This window comes from Buceros rhinoceros, unplaced genomic scaffold (genome assembly GCF_000710305.1).
Source record: "Buceros rhinoceros silvestris isolate BGI_N320 unplaced genomic scaffold, ASM71030v1 scaffold593, whole genome shotgun sequence".
Lineage (NCBI taxonomy): Eukaryota > Metazoa > Chordata > Aves > Bucerotiformes > Bucerotidae > Buceros > Buceros rhinoceros.
In genome coordinates, this window is record NW_010402820.1 from 26,528 (window position 1) to 45,227 (window position 18,700).

Sequence of the window (18,700 nt, forward strand, 5' to 3'; positions counted from 1 at the left end):
TATAGTTCGTTTTTTTCCTTTTTTTTTTTTTTTTTTTTTCCCAAGTCTTCAGTGGAACAGCCACAAGGAGTTACCGTGGCTGTGGTCAAGGAGGATGCTTAAATTCTCAGATGTATAGTGCTGTGCTCTAGCTCTCTAGGTTACAACGTAGGGAAAAAAATCTTCAGTTGAGGAGATGCACAGAAGTTGGCATCTTACAGAGCAGTAGTGTATACGTACACGAATGGGTGCAGACAGACCCATCATTCTCTGTCCGTGTTTGAAGTTGGCCAGACAGAGTAGGACTGTGCCCAGCCTAATATACCCTGCCTGTTAGCTGGTTTTATTAGTGTGGGCACAGTGCTGTGCTAACACAGCTACATGACTTGTGAACTAGAGCTGGCTCATGTCCGGCCAGTTTGGAGTATGGTCTGACTGAGCTCATGTCTGACTGAATTATCTGTGTACATGTGCCCATTCTCTCCACTGTTAATGCCAAAGCTAATTTCTATTGGAAAACCAAGAAGTTAGTGTCTCCTGAAGAGCTGACAATAGGTATCATAATATTGTCTGTAAATGAAATGGCATGCATCAGTTTTTCCTGCAGAATTTTCAAAGGGATAGGTATGACATTTGAGACTAGGAATGTCTGAAAGAATGATGCTTTCCTTAACAAAACAAAAAAATCACCGCAGTTGTTTCTTTTGTGTGCAAAGCTGTTAGTAGAGAGAAAAGAAGGTGATTTTTGGTTTACTGGAAGGGACAGGCAGATTTGCTTTTAAATGGCAAGAAGATGCCTTATGCAGGTACACAGTGCAGAGTGAGTTAAAAACCTCACTGAATCTGACTGTTGAAATGAAATGTTTGTTTTACATAGGGATCATCTTGAGTGCCTTAGCTTAGGGACTTTTGTTTTTATTTTATTTTGTGGGGCTTTAATGAGGGCAAGTGCCTCTGACTGGAGTTGGGCTGTTTGCCAATAATTTAATAGTTAACTCACAGTTTATGCAAACATTTGGAACCTACTTCTTGCCAGCTGGATTCTTGGTGTATCACTTTGATGTGTGCCTCAGGAAGGTTGAAATGAAAGTTGTGTGTGCCTTGGGATACTTTTCTGACTACTGACTCAGAAGTGTAAGTTGAGTCAGTGGTGCAACCAGGTTCTGGCCAAAGAAGTGAAGAGAAGCGGCTGACAGGTGGTGGTCCACTGGCCTCGGATCTAAGATGAACTGGATTCTCTGAAGTTTAATTGGGGCTGTCAGCTTCCACAACATATAATGTTCTTTTTTCAGATTGTACAGAAAAAAACGCCTACATGTTTGCTCCTGGATGTTCTGGGTGGGAAGCAAGGGGCATAGGTTTTATTTATTCTGTTTACTACTGGTTACTTGAACATGTCTGACCTTCACACAGGCATTTCAAATCACCTCTGTCTCCTTTGTTGGACTTATACTTTCAGCTACATATACATACTGAAACTGAAACTTGTCCTATTCTAGGCTGTTAAAAGAAGAGAGCAGTTAAGCATGTAATTAATTGAGTGTAATGTTCTGGGTTTTTTTTTTTTTTTTTTTTCACTTTCCTGCAGTCTTGGCAGAAAACTCCCCGTTGAGGCTAGAAGCAATGTACTTTTGGTGTAGAGAAGGTATTAAGATCTTTAAGAAAAAATAGATCCTGGAGCGTCTCTGGCTTCTTTTCAGGTGGTTTTGGAAAATCATTTGATATCCTAGCACGCTCCTAGTTCAGGGTTGTTGGAGTTATAAACTGGAAATGTTTCAAGGACGAGTACTTCTTGCCTACTCAATGATTCAGTTTCTCCAAGAATATCTTCATAATGGGTCTGGTGTCTAATACCTACTTTGGATATGTGGATCTCTTTATTTCTAGAAATATTTATGAATTTTGTCCTCTTTGAAGTGAGTGGCTTTTCAAGCAAATTAGCCATTCCTGGTGGTACTTGCCTTTAATACACGCTATTTTAAATTGTTTCAGTTTTTTTTTAAAGTCTTCTATTCGCCTGGTTTAGTCACCATCTTTTTATTTTGAATATGACTCAAAAATGTTTACTCAAAAAAAGTTTTTTCCTTAGATTTAGAAGAAAAAAGTTCTAGAAAAAGCTAGTTTTTCCCATAGTAGTTAACCCTAAAAAAACATAATCACAGATTAAGGCACTGAATTCTTCTAGCTTATATATTTTCATTTAACGCACTGGATATTTGATGAAACAAATCTGTAAGAGGGAAATTGTGCCAGAGGAAATACAAGTTAAGGCAGTTTTTTTAACACCTTAGTTCACCCCCTTTATTTCTTTCTTGATACTAGTTTGGAAAAGTTTGGGATTGTAAGTTAAGGAGGAATGTGCTTTGATTCAATTGTAGGCTTCCAGGTTAGCTGTTTCTAAACTTCCTTGTGACTGAATTGACTGAAGAGTTGTGTTCAGCTCACTCACAGACTGAAAAAGCATTTATCTGAAATAGATTTTCTGTATATTATTTTCTGTCAGTCTGGTGACAGAGTGTTCTCACTAGTTCTGTACAGGGGGTCCTGATAATCTATCCTTAGAGATAGTAATTTTCCACTTAAAAAGATGTGGGAAGTTTCTCATGTGTGTCATGCTCCCCACTTACCCTCTATGGTCATAGCCTTTCAGAAGAGTTCCATCTCTCTAAAATGTACTTTCTCATCCTTCCATTATTTTGGGATCTACTAACTGGTAGGTTTTTTTTTTTCTCCCTTGGATGTTTATATGGTGAGGATACAATTAGAGAAGAACATCTATCCACACCTTGCACTTCATGTCCTTAAAATCAATGTTCTGTAGAGTCAGCTGTCATTAAAATTATTTGTGGGTACTGTTAAGAATTACAGTGAGATCTTCTGAACTGGCTTCTCCATAGTAAAAGCTGTGAAACAGAAGATTAAATTCTTTTTATACTTGTGGCTGGCATTTTGACACTAATAGAACAGATTAGGTGAGATATTGATTTCTTGTAGATGTTTTCCTGTCTTCTAATTGTCAGTATTAGTTCATTCAGGATTAACGCTGCCTCAGCTATCTTCCTGAAGACTGTATGGTGAGGCTGTATTTTTTCAGAAGACAGTTGTTCATCTCCTTCAACACAGCCCTTACCTAAGAGTTTTGGTTAAAGTAGAAAGCAGCCATGAAACTGAATTGTGCTAAGATTTTTTTTTTCTTCTATCCTGAAACAATATGTAGTGTAGAAAAATGTTTCATTCCCTGGGGAAAAAATGCTGTAAAATAAAAATACGATAGTTATGATGTAGAATGGGAAATGTTGGTCTGAACCTTGGTTTGCTCATTATGAAAACTGTGAAAGACTGGAAAGCAGAAGTGTTATAAGATAGCACATTACAGCTTTGCTTTGGGGCTGCCTGGTGTTAAAAGAAAAAAAACTTGCCAGTAATGTAAAGACACTTGAGTGCATCTTTGGCCTTTATGCTAATTCTGACTTTTGTGTATTAATCTTTTCAGAACTTTTCCATCTGTTTTCCATCTAGAACTGTCCTATCCTTTACACGGAAAATTGTGCAAACAGTATAAAAAAAAAAAGTCTGGAGAATGATATATTATTTATCTCACAGTATTTACAAGCACAGGAAAAAAAGTTGTTCATTTTCACAAACAGAAATGTGAGCTTCCTATTTTAACCTAAATGCTTTCAAACTGAAAAGTAACGCGCTGGGCTTACTCCCAACAAAGGATATCCTCCATTTCCCATGCACTGGCTAAAAGACGCTGTACCGCTTACAGCACATGCATAGAAAGAAAACACCAATATGTGATAATCAGCAAACCATTTCTATCTTCCTGTAAATCTTGGTGTTTTTTGAGGCTGATGACGTAGTAGTTCAACATCATGTACAGATCATGAAGGTGTGTGATGCCTGCTTACTGCTGGTGTGGATGATAGTAGGAAAGGCATCACTTAATATTCTTTTTAATAGATAGCAGCATGCTGACTGCTAAGACCATGCTTCCTTATAGCTTACCCTTCATAGAACAAAGGAGAAAACTCTTAAAAACAGAAGTTGTACTTAATTATAAGAGGCGATTGCTTTGCCAATTGTAGACTCAAACGTTTCTAGTGTTGTGTCTTTCTTAAGCGGTTGGTAGTATGGGACCCTCTGTTCTTGACTTCCTTTTTTAAGAAAGCAGGTTTGGAGAGGAGAGTGTCCTCCCTTTTTAAGTGGTAGAAGATGTAAGCTTTGAGTATCTGAAGGATTTTTTTTTTTTTTTTAATTGTTGTAAGTTGCACTTGTTTCTTCCTTTGGGCCATCTGTTCTTCACCTGGTTTCTGAAAATTTAGACATGCAGTTGCTCAGTGATGGTAAGACAAGCAGTGAAGAGAGAAGCAGTAACATAATAAAAAGATGTAAGTGCTGAAAGGAAGTTTGGTACTGCGGTCTGTCAGCATGTAATATAATAAGAATTAGTGTCTTATAAGTTCTGGATCAGAAAATACAAAGCCTGTGATAATTTTTTCTATGTCGTAATTTCAACTAAGTTGTATTTATTTATATTTGAAAGCAAAAGCAAGTGACTTTTGTGGCTTATCTGTATTGTCTGCTTTGTAGTGAACCAAATGTATTAATTACTGTTTTATACACAAACAGAAATTTTAAATCCTCACAAATTTTTTACTATCACACAAACTTGAGAGATAAATTAAACCATCAATATGTGAAAGCTTTCAAAGATATATTTGAAAGATGTTTCCTACTCGGAGAAAAATATTTCATAAATTATATAAAATTTATTCTCTCTAGCCTTATGCTCTGTAAAGAGTAGATTGTTTTTTGCTGAGGTATCTTCGTTATCTGTCTGGAGGAGTTGCACGTTCCCAACAGGTAGTTGCCTTTCCTTCCCTTCCCTTTGGTAGGCAGTTGTTGCATAAACTCACCCCGCAGTCTTCCTCCCAGGTTTGCAAAGAGCAATTAAGCTGCCATGGTAGGGAGTTATTAGCAGCTCACTTGTTCCTGTATTTGCAGTAGTTTGTCAGTTATGTAAGGTAGACATACAGCTGAATTTGTCATTACCTTTGTTTCTGTAGCATTCCTCAAATTTCTTAAAATGCAGGTCAGTAAGTTTTGTTTTCATGACTGTGAAAATATTTATGGTGTAATGTTCCTTGGCATCTGGTTTGTACTGTGAGATCCCTGTTGTTCCTGGCCATTTAAAAGCACAAGAGGCAAGTCTCCACACAGTATGACAGTTGGGAATTTTCCTGTCCCATCAGAGAAATGGAGAAGGTCAGTTGCTAGGATTTTGCATTTTTCGCTTATTCTTGGTGGTTCTTCCTTGTTAATTTAGATTACGTTATTCTCATCTCTGTTAGTAGTGGAAGTTTTGTCCATTGATGCCCCACGCCCTTAGTATTGCAAGAAATGCTATTATATTTTGGGAAACAGATTTCCTACTATGTTGGAACAGGTAGAAGCTGTGTAGAAGTTCTCTCCTTGTCTAAGAAAAGGGCCAAGGCAGTTAGAAATTCTCCTGCTTGCCGTTGCCTTACTTGTCTCCCCTACAGTCACAGTTCTAAATGCCAAGTGAGAGCTCTGGGAGGTATTTATTCTTTGAAGAGTATTGTGATAGGGTGGTTTGTTCGGGGTTTTTTGTTGTTGTTGTTGTTTTTGATAGAGTTCATATAAAATGTGGAGGTGTTGTGTTTGTGAGAGGGAGCATTCTGGTTCAGTGATACCGAGTCACTGAACAGTAAATTGGCTTCATATACTAGAACTTATACAAAGGAATTGGTAAGAGCACGTAGTCAGATGTAGTAGGGAAAGGGAGGTATGAATGGCCAAAGTAAAATGTGGTTGCTGCCATTTGTTGTTAACAAGGCATTAGATCAGCTGATCATACCTGATCTGCACCATTTTTTCATGGATAAAGAAACAGACCGTCAGCAGGTGTGTTCACGGGTAAACATAATCCTGTGTAGCGAGTCTCAGCTGAACGTACTGCATGGTATTGAAGCAATTTACCGAAGTGCTTCTATTATTATAGCAGATACACTATAGAAGCTGCTATGTGAAAATTAAGAACAGACTTTCAGGAACTTAATTCCAGCTGATAACTTGTGGGAAAGTGCTTGAAGCAGGTTGTGCTTATAACACATGCTTTAAGGAGCCACTCGCCTCTTATCTCGAGCTTCATTTGATTAGTTGACTTAATGTGAAGGTACTTCAATTTTCTATCTATTTTTCTTACCTCAAATTGTCTCAGCTCCAATTGTCTAGAGGCCTAAAACATGTAAGATCCGTAGCAAAGTGCAAGTGTTTATCTTCTGTGCATGTCAGAACATGTTAGGGACATTGATGAGAGGATCAGACTCCTTACTCTCAATGCCATGGCTGATGAATTACAGGTGACTTGTGAGAAATGTCCCTTTTTCTTCCTGTCTTGTGAGGAAGAGAACTATTCTGCTAATCTCATTTACAATTTCAAGGAGTAACTTTCTGTCCTGAAAAATTATTTTCTGTTCCTATCTTGGAGGGCTTTTTTTTCCTCAACACTATGAGCCACAAGACATTTGCCACCTTTGAAAGATGGTGGCTTCACCAAGAAGACAGAGTGAGAGCAGACCTGTGACTAGTTAACTGACTGTAATACCTGTCAGATCAGACAATGTGAGATTTAAAAAAAAAAACAACAACACGGTAAAGCCAAACTGCTTAAGATTAGAAAAAGAAGTACTTACCATCGGATAACTACCAGGGCAGAAAGATTTAGTATCTCAGTCCTAGAGATGTATGAAGGTTCCTGCAGCAGTTTTAGTTTAACACGGGGAAGATCTTGAAAACAGTGTTTCCTTTAACATGTTCCCTAAGGAGTAAAACCTCCAATCTGTTGATTTGGCAGCTGCCCTAGCATAGTGAAAGGTGGAAAAAATCAAATAACACGGGGAAGATCTTGAAAACAGTGTTTCCTTTAACATGTTCCCTAAGGAGTAAAACCTCCAATCTGTTGATTTGGCAGCTGCCATAGCATAGTGAAAGGTGGAAAAAATCAACCTCTCTGATTAATGAATCTGCCCAAAATGTCTGGATGTGCTGGAGTTAGGGTGAGAGAAAGAGCCAATTCATTGTATAGTTCAGTGAAATTTGAGTGTGTGGGCTTAAGACCAAACACATTGCTGTTGTTAGTAGTATGCTGAAATGGAAAAACTTGCCCTTCAGTCTGTCTTGGGCATTGCTGTACTCCAGGGAGCTCCTTGGTGGCTGTACAAGCAGCATATCTACACAATATAGTGTAGGGTGAATGAAAGCATGAAATTATGAAATATGAAAATACGTAGGAGGCTTGATTGGAGTTTATTCCCCAAACCCATTTAGTTTAGAGAATTAAAGATTTTTATGCAGTACGTTGAATGGAATTACTCATGAGATTTAACAGGGCACAACTGGAGCTTTTATAGGGAAAAAGTAGATTAGAAAGGAATTGCAGAATAAAATTCAAAATCACCAATTGTTTAGAGCACGTTTGTTGCTAAGGGAAACACTGTGTATGGAAACATATTAGAAACATAACAAGGTAAGGTGATCCCAAGGCTCCTTTCTAGCACGAGCTAATCTCCTAGGCTGTCTGAAGCTCTTGGTTTGGATATGCCTGAAGCCCAAAAGCATAGAAATGAGAATGAGAAGCCACAACTCTTCATGTTTACAAACTAGAAATAATCCATCTGATTTTTGAGAGTTACTAATTGTTATATTAGTTGATATAACCCCGACTGTTAACGAGGTACAACAAGGTGTTCTTTCTTTTCTTGCCTTTTCAGTGCATACAGATGGAAACTTTTCAAAGTTATTACATATTGAGATCTGTCTAATTCTTAAAATTAGAGAACAAAACATTGAAAACAGTACCCTTAAAATTAATAGTAATTAATTACTCATGTAATTGCATTAATTAAACTTGGCTATGCAGTTAGGGAGCTAATTATGTTCAAGACGCAATTGTGCGTTTCAATCACTGCCCACACCCTGGGGATCACCCATTTCTTTTCTCCTTCCTCATTAGACCAGCTGTAATCTCTGTTAAATGGCATGATTGAAGCTGAGAATACACATTTGCTTCCTCCAGTGAATGTGTCCTGTTAAAAGTTTAAAAGGCTTTTTATTATGCAATTTTATTAAAAAAAAAACCACAAAACACCAAAATTAAGAATTTGGTTTTACTCATATTCTTTGTCTCCTCCAAGAAATTATTTTTGTTTCCTACAGCTAAATACGTACATGAAGTCATTGAATCATATGTGTAAAATACATTGAATTTAAATATCGCGTAATCTAGAAGAGAATCTGTTGTTCAAGTTCTTTAAATTTGGGTTGGTTTTTTTTTAAATGGAAACAGAGGAATGGAGGAGCTTCCTTGTATCATGGAGTCCAGTCCCGTCTTAATCGCAGGCAATCAGATTGTGTAATCTTTTCCATGAATATGTCAGATTTCATCTGAAAATTGGTTTTGTTCCTTCCTCATTATCTCCATTAAAAGGCTGTTCAAGAGTCACATTCCTGCGATGCTTAGCTAACTTTTCTAATTTACAATGTCACTGTGATAACTTTGCATGTATTTATTCCCGTGCAAGCTGTTTCAGAGATCATCATAGCAGCCTTCCACTGTGCTTGTTACAGTTTGCGTTCACACATCCTGAACGTCATTGCCTTGAGTTGTGCAATATGTCTCCACTGAGTCATTATTCCTATCCTATACCAACACAATGGCCTTATTTTATTGTCTTGTGATCAGTTGGTATAATTCTTTCCTGTTCTCCTCTTTACCGCTGATAGCTGTAGGCTATACGTTTAAACCAGTTGCCAGCATCTGAGTTTTCAAGGTAGCTTTTTTTTCCCTGCGAGATTTTGACCCTTCTTGTGTGACAGTTTGCCGTCAGCAGATTTTGTTGGGTGTTTTCCTACTATATGTGGCAGTCATTACTGAAAATATTTTTTCAGGATAGTCCTTGGAGCTTCACTTACAACATACTTTCTGTGCAGTAACATCCCTTTCAGCATAACTGTTTCTCGTTAGCCAGTTCCTGTATTGCCTTGCAGTTATTAAAATTGCTATCTTAGTAATTTCACACAGTACACTGTATCCAGAGCTCTGTTGAAGGTGTTAAAAATATGTCATTTTTGTTGTAATCAATGTTATTCAAATAGTATAGCAGTGAATGTTTTAACTAGTGTATTTTTCTTACCTGGTAGGGGTCTTACAGTCTAGCTTAAAATCCATAGAAGGTACAGCAACAAGCAATTTGAAGATTTTTTTTTTTTAAAGACTGTTTTTCTTCCAAAATACATTACGAAAGTGATATGATGTATCTTCATACTTATTTGTAATTAACAGCATTACTGTGGTATGACATGCTACGGCATTACAGTGTTAATTTTTGTGAACCTCTGAAGTTTCTGTGAAGCTGCACGTTAGCAACAAGCAATTTGAAGATTTTTTTTTTTAAAGACTGTTTTTCTTCCAAAATACATTACGAAAGTGATATGATGTATCTTCATACTTATTTGTAATTAACAGCATTACTGTGGTATGACATGCTACGGCATTACAGTGTTAATTTTTGTGAAACTCTGAAGTTTCTGTGAAGCTGCACGTTGCTGTCCTGTACAGCCACAGCAGCTAATACTTCTGCTTTCCAAATCCTCTGGAAGGGTTTTGTTGAATGACATCCACAAACATTAAGTTTGTCTTCTAGAGGGAATTCAGGCAGTGTAAACTTTGCTGATTCTAGTTAATTATTTTCAAATCTGATTTCTGCTGTCTGTGAACATTTTGCATATTTTTGGTTGCTAAAATACATAAATGAAAATTGGGAGGAGTTTCTGCTGGCTGAATCCTAATATATTTGGTCATCTTATTTTGAGCTGAAGAGTTTATCACTGCCTTGTATGAAATCTTCCACGGATTTACTATTATAAAATCCTGAAAAAAAGGTTTTTGGAACCTGACTCCCTGAGAAGAGCAGAGCAGCCGTCCAGTTCAGTTGTGTGGAATTGGTCCTTGCAGCCTTCAGACAGACACTTAACAATGCTTGTCTCTATGTGCATTCAAAGTTGTTTAATTTAAATCTCATGACATCTCACTCCAAAAGCTTCTACACATCCTGGGGTGCTTTTAAGTTGTTAAGGATGTTTAATACTAGTTAGGATCAGACCCAGTTTTTCTGTGACACTGAGGGCTCTGTGGAGCTGGCTGTCAGATTGTTGAGTAGCATTTAAAAGTGCACAAGGGCTGTCTGGTGTTCCAGACTGAAGATAAGGAGCACCCTTTTGGGTTGGGAATAATACCTACTCTGTCCTGTCCTAGGGTTCATTAATTTCAGGGGAATTGCAGACCGACGACGGGATGATATTTTCTACAGAAGTGCTCAGGATTAGTCACGGCCATACATACAGGCCATTGCAGAGCTGTACCACGTAAAAGTTGTGGTGCTACAAGACTATTGAGTTGCACATTTTGTAAAATAGAATACAAAAAACTATGGGTTTTGAAGTTATTTTACAATATTTAAAAAATATTTCTGTCAATTTTTTTCTTTTCTTGAGCAAGCGCTTGTCTCCCCTCAGTTGCATGCTAGATTATTCATCATATTTAGAGTTTTCTGTATCTGAAGCTTAAGGAGAGACATTCTACCATGCACTAACAAAAATTTGGTATTAGATGTCATGATACTAACAAGGTCCACATCTTTGCTTCTTGTGACACAGTGGTGAGACAAGAAGTCTGAGTGACCTGTGTGTCGCAGTGGGAAGCCCCCGTGCCAAGTCCAGCTGCATAGCTCACCCACATACAGAGTGAGGGGCCTGCTCCCTTCTCCTGCCTGGTATGACCCAGCCAGCACCCTGTCTGGCAGTGTTGTGCTGGGACACAATGTGGGATAACTGTGTTTTGGTCACCTCATGAGTGCTATTTTCAGTTGGTTAAGGAGCAGAGCACGGGAGGGGAGCAGAGGAGGGAGCAGCCCACCCAGCTTGCTGCCAGTGGGGCCCAGCCCACGATGAGGCTCCTCTGTCAATAGGCAAACATTTTTTTTCAAAGACAACCGTAGTGGTTCAGTCACCATTGGTGATGATGTCTGATTTTCCTATCATAAGAAATATTTGAGTAAAGACCAAGTAGATGTGTGCTCATTTAATAATGATTTTCCCATTAGCTGTGTGCAACTTTTCTAAAACTTTCAGAGACACCTATTTGGTTTATCATAAATACTGTAAAAATGTGATCTGTCAGTTTAGTTGGATGCGATTACCTACCTTGACAACACTTTCTTCGTCTTGCCTTGAATTCCAGTGCAGTTTTCTCCCTTAGATATGGTAGAATTGTACGTTCCCAGTCTAAATTGACACGTATATTAATTAGCCTACCTAAACTCCACCACTTCATGGCTGTTTTGCTGGTTCTGTTGCACATCAGGCTGAGGTGGTGCCAGTGCTGGGTAGCAGGAGCTCCCGAGGGGTCCAGGGGAGTCCCTCTACTGCTGCTGCATACCTGCTGTATGGAAAACCGTGAAGTGGGGCAAGGGACAGATAGATTTCACTGATCCTCCACTGATCTGCCTGGTGCCCTCTGAACTTTTTGCATTTGTACCTGGAAACAGGAATGGTGGAGCCTGCCATTTCAGAGTGCTCTTGGCACCATCCTGTGATGTCTGCTGGTTGACAGTGGATGACAAAGGAGCATTATACTCTGTAGTTAAAATGCAGTGGTAGTTAAATTCTGGGAAGAATTAGTATTGCAAGAAAAGGACATTTCTTGATGATGTTTTTGTTATTGTGGCTGATATTGTTTGTTTTTTCTACTTTTAAATTTCTTCCTAAGCTTTAAAAAAATGTTACATATTAACATAAAAGGCAAAGCTCCTAAGGTGTCCTAGAATAGGTAGGCAAGTGGTTTCAGTAGGGTGGGAGAGAGGGAAGTAAGGCAATAAAACATATCCAGATATCTCTGTAGGGTTTTCCTTTTTGTCAGTTTACATATGTAATTTGAATAATAGTTGGACTTTATTTTTTCCTGGTATTCTGCAACTGTTTTTTCCATTAATTATGTCATTTCCCTCCCCCTCCCCCCTCTTGTTTTCTGTGATCTGATTGTCCAGCTTGCTCCACAGATTATAATGAATAAGTGGGTCCTTTGGCTTTATGTGTTTCATGGCACAGATTATGTACCATGAAAGGTTTTACTCTCAGTATCATATTTTGAGTACAGGGATATTTGAAACAGTAAGTGGAGCTACAGCTGAAGGGGGATAAACTGTTTTCCCTCATTTGTGAGAATCCTTTAGTTACTCATTCAGAGATTTACACCAGTCAAGATCCCATCAGGGGATTACCCTAACTGGTTGGAGTGGCCTGAGTTCTAATGAGTAATGTGCGCTTTGAAAGGTTTGAGCAGGTAGTGTCATAGACATGGAAGTGATGAAAAAGTTTTATTGGAATGATAGAGATCTTATATGATGAGTCAGCAAGGTGGAATGAAGGGTTCTCTAATCTTATTTCTAATAATCTTCAGCAGAGAAACTCCTACTTAAATTTTATTACAAGAGAAGTATTGTTTAGTTTGCAAGCAACTTGTTTTTTATAAGAAGGACACATGATTTTATTCAAAGCAAAACTCTAGGTAAACTTTAGAGAAGATTCCTTCACCCCATTCATACTTCGATGGTTTGGTAATGAAGCACAGATAACTGATTTCTTGAATGGTATGAAACCCAGTGGTACATTTAGTGGTACATAAGCTGGACTGCTTATTTTATTAATATAAAAGTTTGAAATTTAGATTTGAAGAAGTGGGCTTGGGGAAAATAACTGAAAAATGTGAAATGGAAGGAGACAAGATGGAGACAAAAGCTTCTGCAGTGTTGGCAAGAAACCTTTCTGAATGGTTATATAGTGTTTAAGCTGAGTATTACTGGAGCAGACGTAGGGATTTGGTTAATTCATTAAGCAGGTGAAGTCTTTCCTGTTAGTGACATCTTAGGTCTTTCCTTGGAAGCTTTTAGTAATTGGAATAAAATATGCAGCACTGTAAAAAAAGTGCAGGTTCTCATTTGACATGTTACGGTTCTCAGCTAGGGTTGAAATATTAAGAAGATGCATCTTACTTGATACAGTGACAGTAAGTGGTCTAGAATACAATGGAGTATTACAGTTTAGAATATTAGTAGAATATTATGGTCTAGAATACAATTTTGTCATTTTTTTGGTATAGTTGTCTTCAAAAGAAGACTTTTGAATGAGTAGTACCACACTTCTTTTTAAATGAACAGCATCATCTTGTTCTGTTACCACACTATCATGTTAAAACAAACTCCATTTTGTATATATAAAATCACTCCTGCCTGTCTCCATAATCAAACAGGATCTTCAAATGTTGTTGAATCACAACCATTCCTATGGTCATGTTGACTGGAGTTTTTAGCATGAATTTTTAGTGAACAAATCAGAAGTCTCATTGTCCTACTCTAGGAGTTAACTGGCCACTTCATGTTCTAAAATGTCAGCTGATATGCTCTAGAGAGAAAAATGTAGTGTTGGATTTTTCCGTTCAACTAACTCACCTACTGAAATAATAGTAGTGGAACAGTTGAGTATGGCTGCATGCATCAGGATAGGGAGGAATTCCAGTCAGAACAGTGGGAGAGAAGAGTAAAGGGAACTAATTGTTAACTGGGGAAATTGGAGAAAGCTTAGATGGAAAAGTACACTGATAGTGCAACATAATATTGTTCAAATAAATCCTTTGCCTCATGGTGGAAATATGCAAGTTTTTTAATATTTCCTGTTATCTGTTCATACAGTCTGGGTTTATCCTTGAATAAAAATATGTTAAATATACCTGTGGTGTTAAAATTAAAATAAATAGTGCAGAATAGGATTTAACGTGATTGCATAGTGAACCCAAGGAGTTCAAGACCCAACAGTGCTTTGCAGATTAGTTGCTATCTAGTGGCATTGGTTCATAGTTACGTCTATAATGTTTGGCTCTGAGCTTTTAATAACTTAGACGGGGACCACTTGAAACAGTTAAATTTGAAATCTCTAGATTGTCGATCTCAAATAAACGACCTAAATTAAAATAATGCTTATATAATGTATAGTACTCCTTATTGGTAATGCATGCAATAGGTTTAATTGTGTTCTCTAACTGCTGTTATTTCTAAGGTTTGTCTGGTTTCAGAAGAGTTAATTTATTATTCTATTACAGCACAGTAGCTGAGAGCCTAACTGTAGGTTTTCTCTGTAAGAATATACAATGTTATAACTTCCTATAATATCCACAGGTTTTAGGACCTGCCCCAAAATGGTGCTCCTTCTTGGACAACTTGACTGAAGAACTGGAAGAGAATCCAGAAAGCACGGTTTATGATGATTACAAATTTGTTACCAGAAAAGACCTTGAAAATTTAGGTAAAATAGTTGAATATTGTCCTTAGCTGACTTCTTTGTTCAGTTTTTGATTGTTTACACGTATAAGTTTTGTAATTCTGATGTGTGAGGACTGTTGGAAATTCACCAGCAGTAGTTTCTTCCAGTCGTCTTGGTTGTTAATATACCAGACTGATGGCTTTGAGTTCTTTGGTTCCCAACCAGTGCAACAGTAAACATTTGTGTTTCTCAGATTTTTATGCCTAGATGATGACTGATATATGCTGGTTTAATATGTCTAGGAACCTCTTGTGTGTGTTTGTATACGCTAAATGGAAAACATAGGAAGAGTAGTCAGTTTTTCAAAATATTTTTTGAGATGCTTAAATGGTATGGTGGAACTCACAGAAAAATCTGCCAAAGGCTACCCTATTTGAACATAGTAATTTCTAGAAAATACAAATCATTCTGAAAACACAGTTTCAAGGAATTGAAATGCTGAAAATTATATAGCAGAGAAGGTAAGCATGCTTCTCCCAAGGGGGTTAGTCCTTTTTCTGTCAGTTATGTGTTTTGGTGACAGCGTTTTGCTCCAGTTTAATTTACCTCTGAATCTGGGAGTTGGATTTGGCCTGGCAGGAGGCCACACAAGGAGGTGGTCATCCAACGCACCTGTATCTTCAGCGTTAAGAGCTCTAGAGTAAATGGTCTGAAGGTAGCCTACAGACGCCTAACCTAGTTGTAAAGGGATTAAGGCAATGTAGTATTATCTACACAGAGGCTTGACTGGGAAATTTACTATAACTAAGTCAAATTAATTTCCTCATAAATGCAAGCTTTTAAATTAAGAACTAAGCTTAAGGATATTTTGTACTTCGTATATCTGGGTTTCTTTGACTTACTAGCCATTATTTGGAGTAGTGTAATTTTGGAGTATGCAGAAAGATCATTTTCTGGAAACAGTTAAAAAAAAATCTTTAGAGACAACTTTGCTTTCCGAGATGCACAGCAGTTTCTCACTTTTTTTTTTTTTGCCATTTAGTTCTAGAAGTTTTTTAATTCTTAACTTCTAAAGATTAGGGGTCTGTAGAGGATATTTTCCTTTAAAAAGCTTTTCCGTTTCCCAGTCTTGGGATTTTGTGAAGATACACGGAAGGAAAATAATGGAATTCTTAAGTATTTTCACTCTTTGGTTAGGGCCTAGGGTGACAGTTTTATGACATGATGTGGTATGGTAGTTTTTTCCAACATGTTGATTTTTCAAAGATAGTGACCCAAGGCAAAACTCTTTAATTAAAAAAATCTCTATAGACCACTAAAAAGTGATTGTCAAACATCTATGGACTTTCAGAAAAATGCTCTTGAATTTTTCTTTGTAAACTTTTATGGAGTATAGTACATGTGGACATTTTTAAAAACTGCACAGCTACATGTATTATGTCAAGAGAAATGGATTTTGTTGCTCTGAAGAAGCTCAAATTTCCTGATTTTTTTTTTTTTTTTCCCCTGTGGTTTTCCCTTGTTCTAGTGTATGTGACTGTTAGATTACATTGGTGGTACTTGTTTGTCTTGAATCAGGTAAGTGAGGTGGAATAGGAGTTCTTTATATATGAAAGCTCTTTGAAATCCTCTGTAACTTTTTCTCCAGGCCTTGCTCATCTCATTGGATCATCATTGCTTAGAGCATATATGCATGGCTTTTTCATGGACATAAGACTTTATCATAAGGTAAAGAAGGATGATCCTTGTCCATTTTTACTCTTAACAATAAAATATACATGGGTTTTTGTCAGGGGTTGAGGTGGGGTTTTTTGTTTGGTTTTTTTTTTGGGGGGGGGGGGGTTGTTCTACGAATAATGGACTGTGTATTTGCTTTTTAATTCCTGCTTGTTTGAAGGCAAAAATGATGGCCAACCCCTTTGCCTATGAAGAATACAGAAGAGAGAAAATAAGGCAGAAGATAGAAGAAACACGTGCACAGAGAGTTCAGCTGAAGGTAAATCTGGTAAACAATGAGTATACTTCTGGGAAAACTTATTTGTAAGGATTAATATATTTGTGAGTATGTCTCAGAGAAGTAATGACTTAAGATTTGATTCTGTTTATTGTCAGAGACAAAGCAATTTATAGGAGTTTTTGAGTGGAACTTTAAAATTCCCATGCATGTGATTCCCACAGATGAGAAAGGCATCTGTAAAAGAGCAACTCTCGTCACATCCCACTTGAGGGGATAACCCACTGGTAAAACTCAAAGATTCTACTTCTGTCATTAAACTGAATGACTTAAACATATATTAAAACATAATAGTCTGTAAAGAGATGCATAAAAATAGTATTGTGTTCGTAACTAGTAGCCTTTTAGGTTAAATTTGCTCAACATACAAGGAGACATAATTGTTTTTAAAGTACTAAAGCTGATGCATTACAAGGGAAAAACGATACAAGAGTTCTGCTTAAATTTTCTCCAAGTGCTGTTGCTTTGCTAGCACCTAAAAATATTGGGAACCAGTCAAGGAGCTTTTCAGCAAGAGTTAAAAGAATGAGTAAGAATTCTGTCTTTACCACACTTCCAAACATAAAACATGTAGGTTTTTGCATGTGTAAAAGAGTACTTTACTGAGTAATTGCTTTCCTCTCTTCAGAAACTTCCAAAAGTCAATAAAGAGCTTGCACTGAAACTGATTGAAGAGGAAGGGGAAGAGCAACAGGTTACAAGAAAAAGAAAACAGAAGGTGAGCATTTGTTCCAGAGACCTCTGTAACTAGGGGCACAGAAGTAGGAATGGTAACAATATTGATTTTTTTGTTGTTGGGGTTGGGTTTTTTTGTTATCTGGCCAAAAAAATTCCGTTGTTTCTGTTTCTTATAAATAACTTATTTAGCAGGTGGCTTTAAGGTGGACTTCACTGTAGCACCAGAAAGGCCATGTAGAAACCTAAAAGCTTAATATTATGAAATAATCACTGTGAAGATGATACAGGCTTTGCAGGACTCCAGAAGCTAGCTAAATGCAGAGTCAAAAATTTCAAATTTGAAAAAGACCTGTTTGTTGGTATTTTGATGGTGACTGTGACAAAATAAGTGTTTTCAGTAAAACTGAGGATAAAATTGCCTTTCTTTGTGTACGTGATTAACTCCCTTTTATAAAATGGCCAAAATGGTTTGCTGTTATGCAACAGGAGTTCTTCCTGATGTTGAAAAGAATTTTTTTTTTTATTCTAAGTAAAGTCTAAAGGAAAAAAATCAGTTATGTTTAATATCTGGGGGTGGGGCTTTTTATAGGTAGCACTTCACAGGCGTTCATTCTCACAGGAATATAGCATTCATGAAAGGCAGGTGTTAGCTTCATGTGGCATCTAATGAAATCCTATGTATTACAGTTAGTAGGAAGCATAAGCTACTGAAAAAGTAGACGTTGGTAAAGCCTTAAATGGTGACTGTCTAAGCCAGTGTTATGATGGAAATGAGTTCAATAAATGGGAGCTGATTTGTCTTGGAGGACATACAGATTGTGTTGTTAAGCAGGCTAAAAAAAGTATACATAAAAGTGTGTGTTCTGGTTATTTCCTTGAAATGGCATTAAAGTCCTATGAGAAGCGATTTATTTTAGGCTTTAGGATTTAATTGTTGGCTGAGTGACTGAAAGTCACATTTGCAACTGTTTCTGTATTTGAGTTTTATTCTGCATGGTTTTTTCCCCCCTCACTTCTTAGGTGACAAAATTTAATGCTGGGGTGGGATGAATATGCTGTTATAAGTTAGGCAATGTTCAAAGATCAGCTTTTTATACTAAAAAGCTATATATTCATGATTTAAAATATACAACAACAGGTATTCACATAAGCTGAAACTGTAGCTTCATCTGTTCCTAATTCAACAATAACATAATTTATACTGAGTTCATTTTATCTTGATGTGAATGAAACTGCTTTTTCTTTTCTACACGCAAGGACAGTGAGGAAGAAGTGTTTATAAGATGTATAGAATTATTTACTGTAAATACATGAGTAAAACAGTAGTAGCATTGCATAAAGACATGTTTACCCTGATAATTTATTGTACATGTTGTAGAATCATCCCTGTCAGGCAGGGTATTTTCCTTGGAGGTACAGCTGATTAGTCAATAGATACAAACATGTCTCCAGACTAGTTGGTGGAATGTTTGAGAAATATTAGTTCAAAAATATTAGTAACTGTTTATTTAAGGTGTCTGTCTTGTTTACATGTAGCTTAGAATGGTATTTATTTGATCTTTGTCAAAGTAGTAAAATACAATAAGCATAAATCTTGATTTTTTTTTTTTTTTTTTTTTTTATTTTTTT

The 18,700-nt window shown here is 37.0% G+C and overlaps 1 protein-coding gene across 1 annotated transcript in view; it reads left to right on the forward strand.

Annotated features, from left to right (window-relative positions):
- The window catches only part of NOL10 (nucleolar protein 10), a gene marked incomplete at its 5' end in the record, with an annotated part of 54,803 nt that overhangs the window by 26,234 nt on the left and 9,869 nt on the right, over nucleotides 1-18,700 (forward strand). Inside the window, 4 exons of the mRNA XM_010132746.1 lie at nucleotides 14,295-14,421; nucleotides 16,028-16,107; nucleotides 16,277-16,375; nucleotides 17,022-17,111. Of these exons, the coding sequence (XP_010131048.1) occupies nucleotides 14,295-14,421; nucleotides 16,028-16,107; nucleotides 16,277-16,375; nucleotides 17,022-17,111 (396 nt within the window). The remainder of the gene's footprint in view (nucleotides 1-14,294; nucleotides 14,422-16,027; nucleotides 16,108-16,276; nucleotides 16,376-17,021; nucleotides 17,112-18,700) is intronic.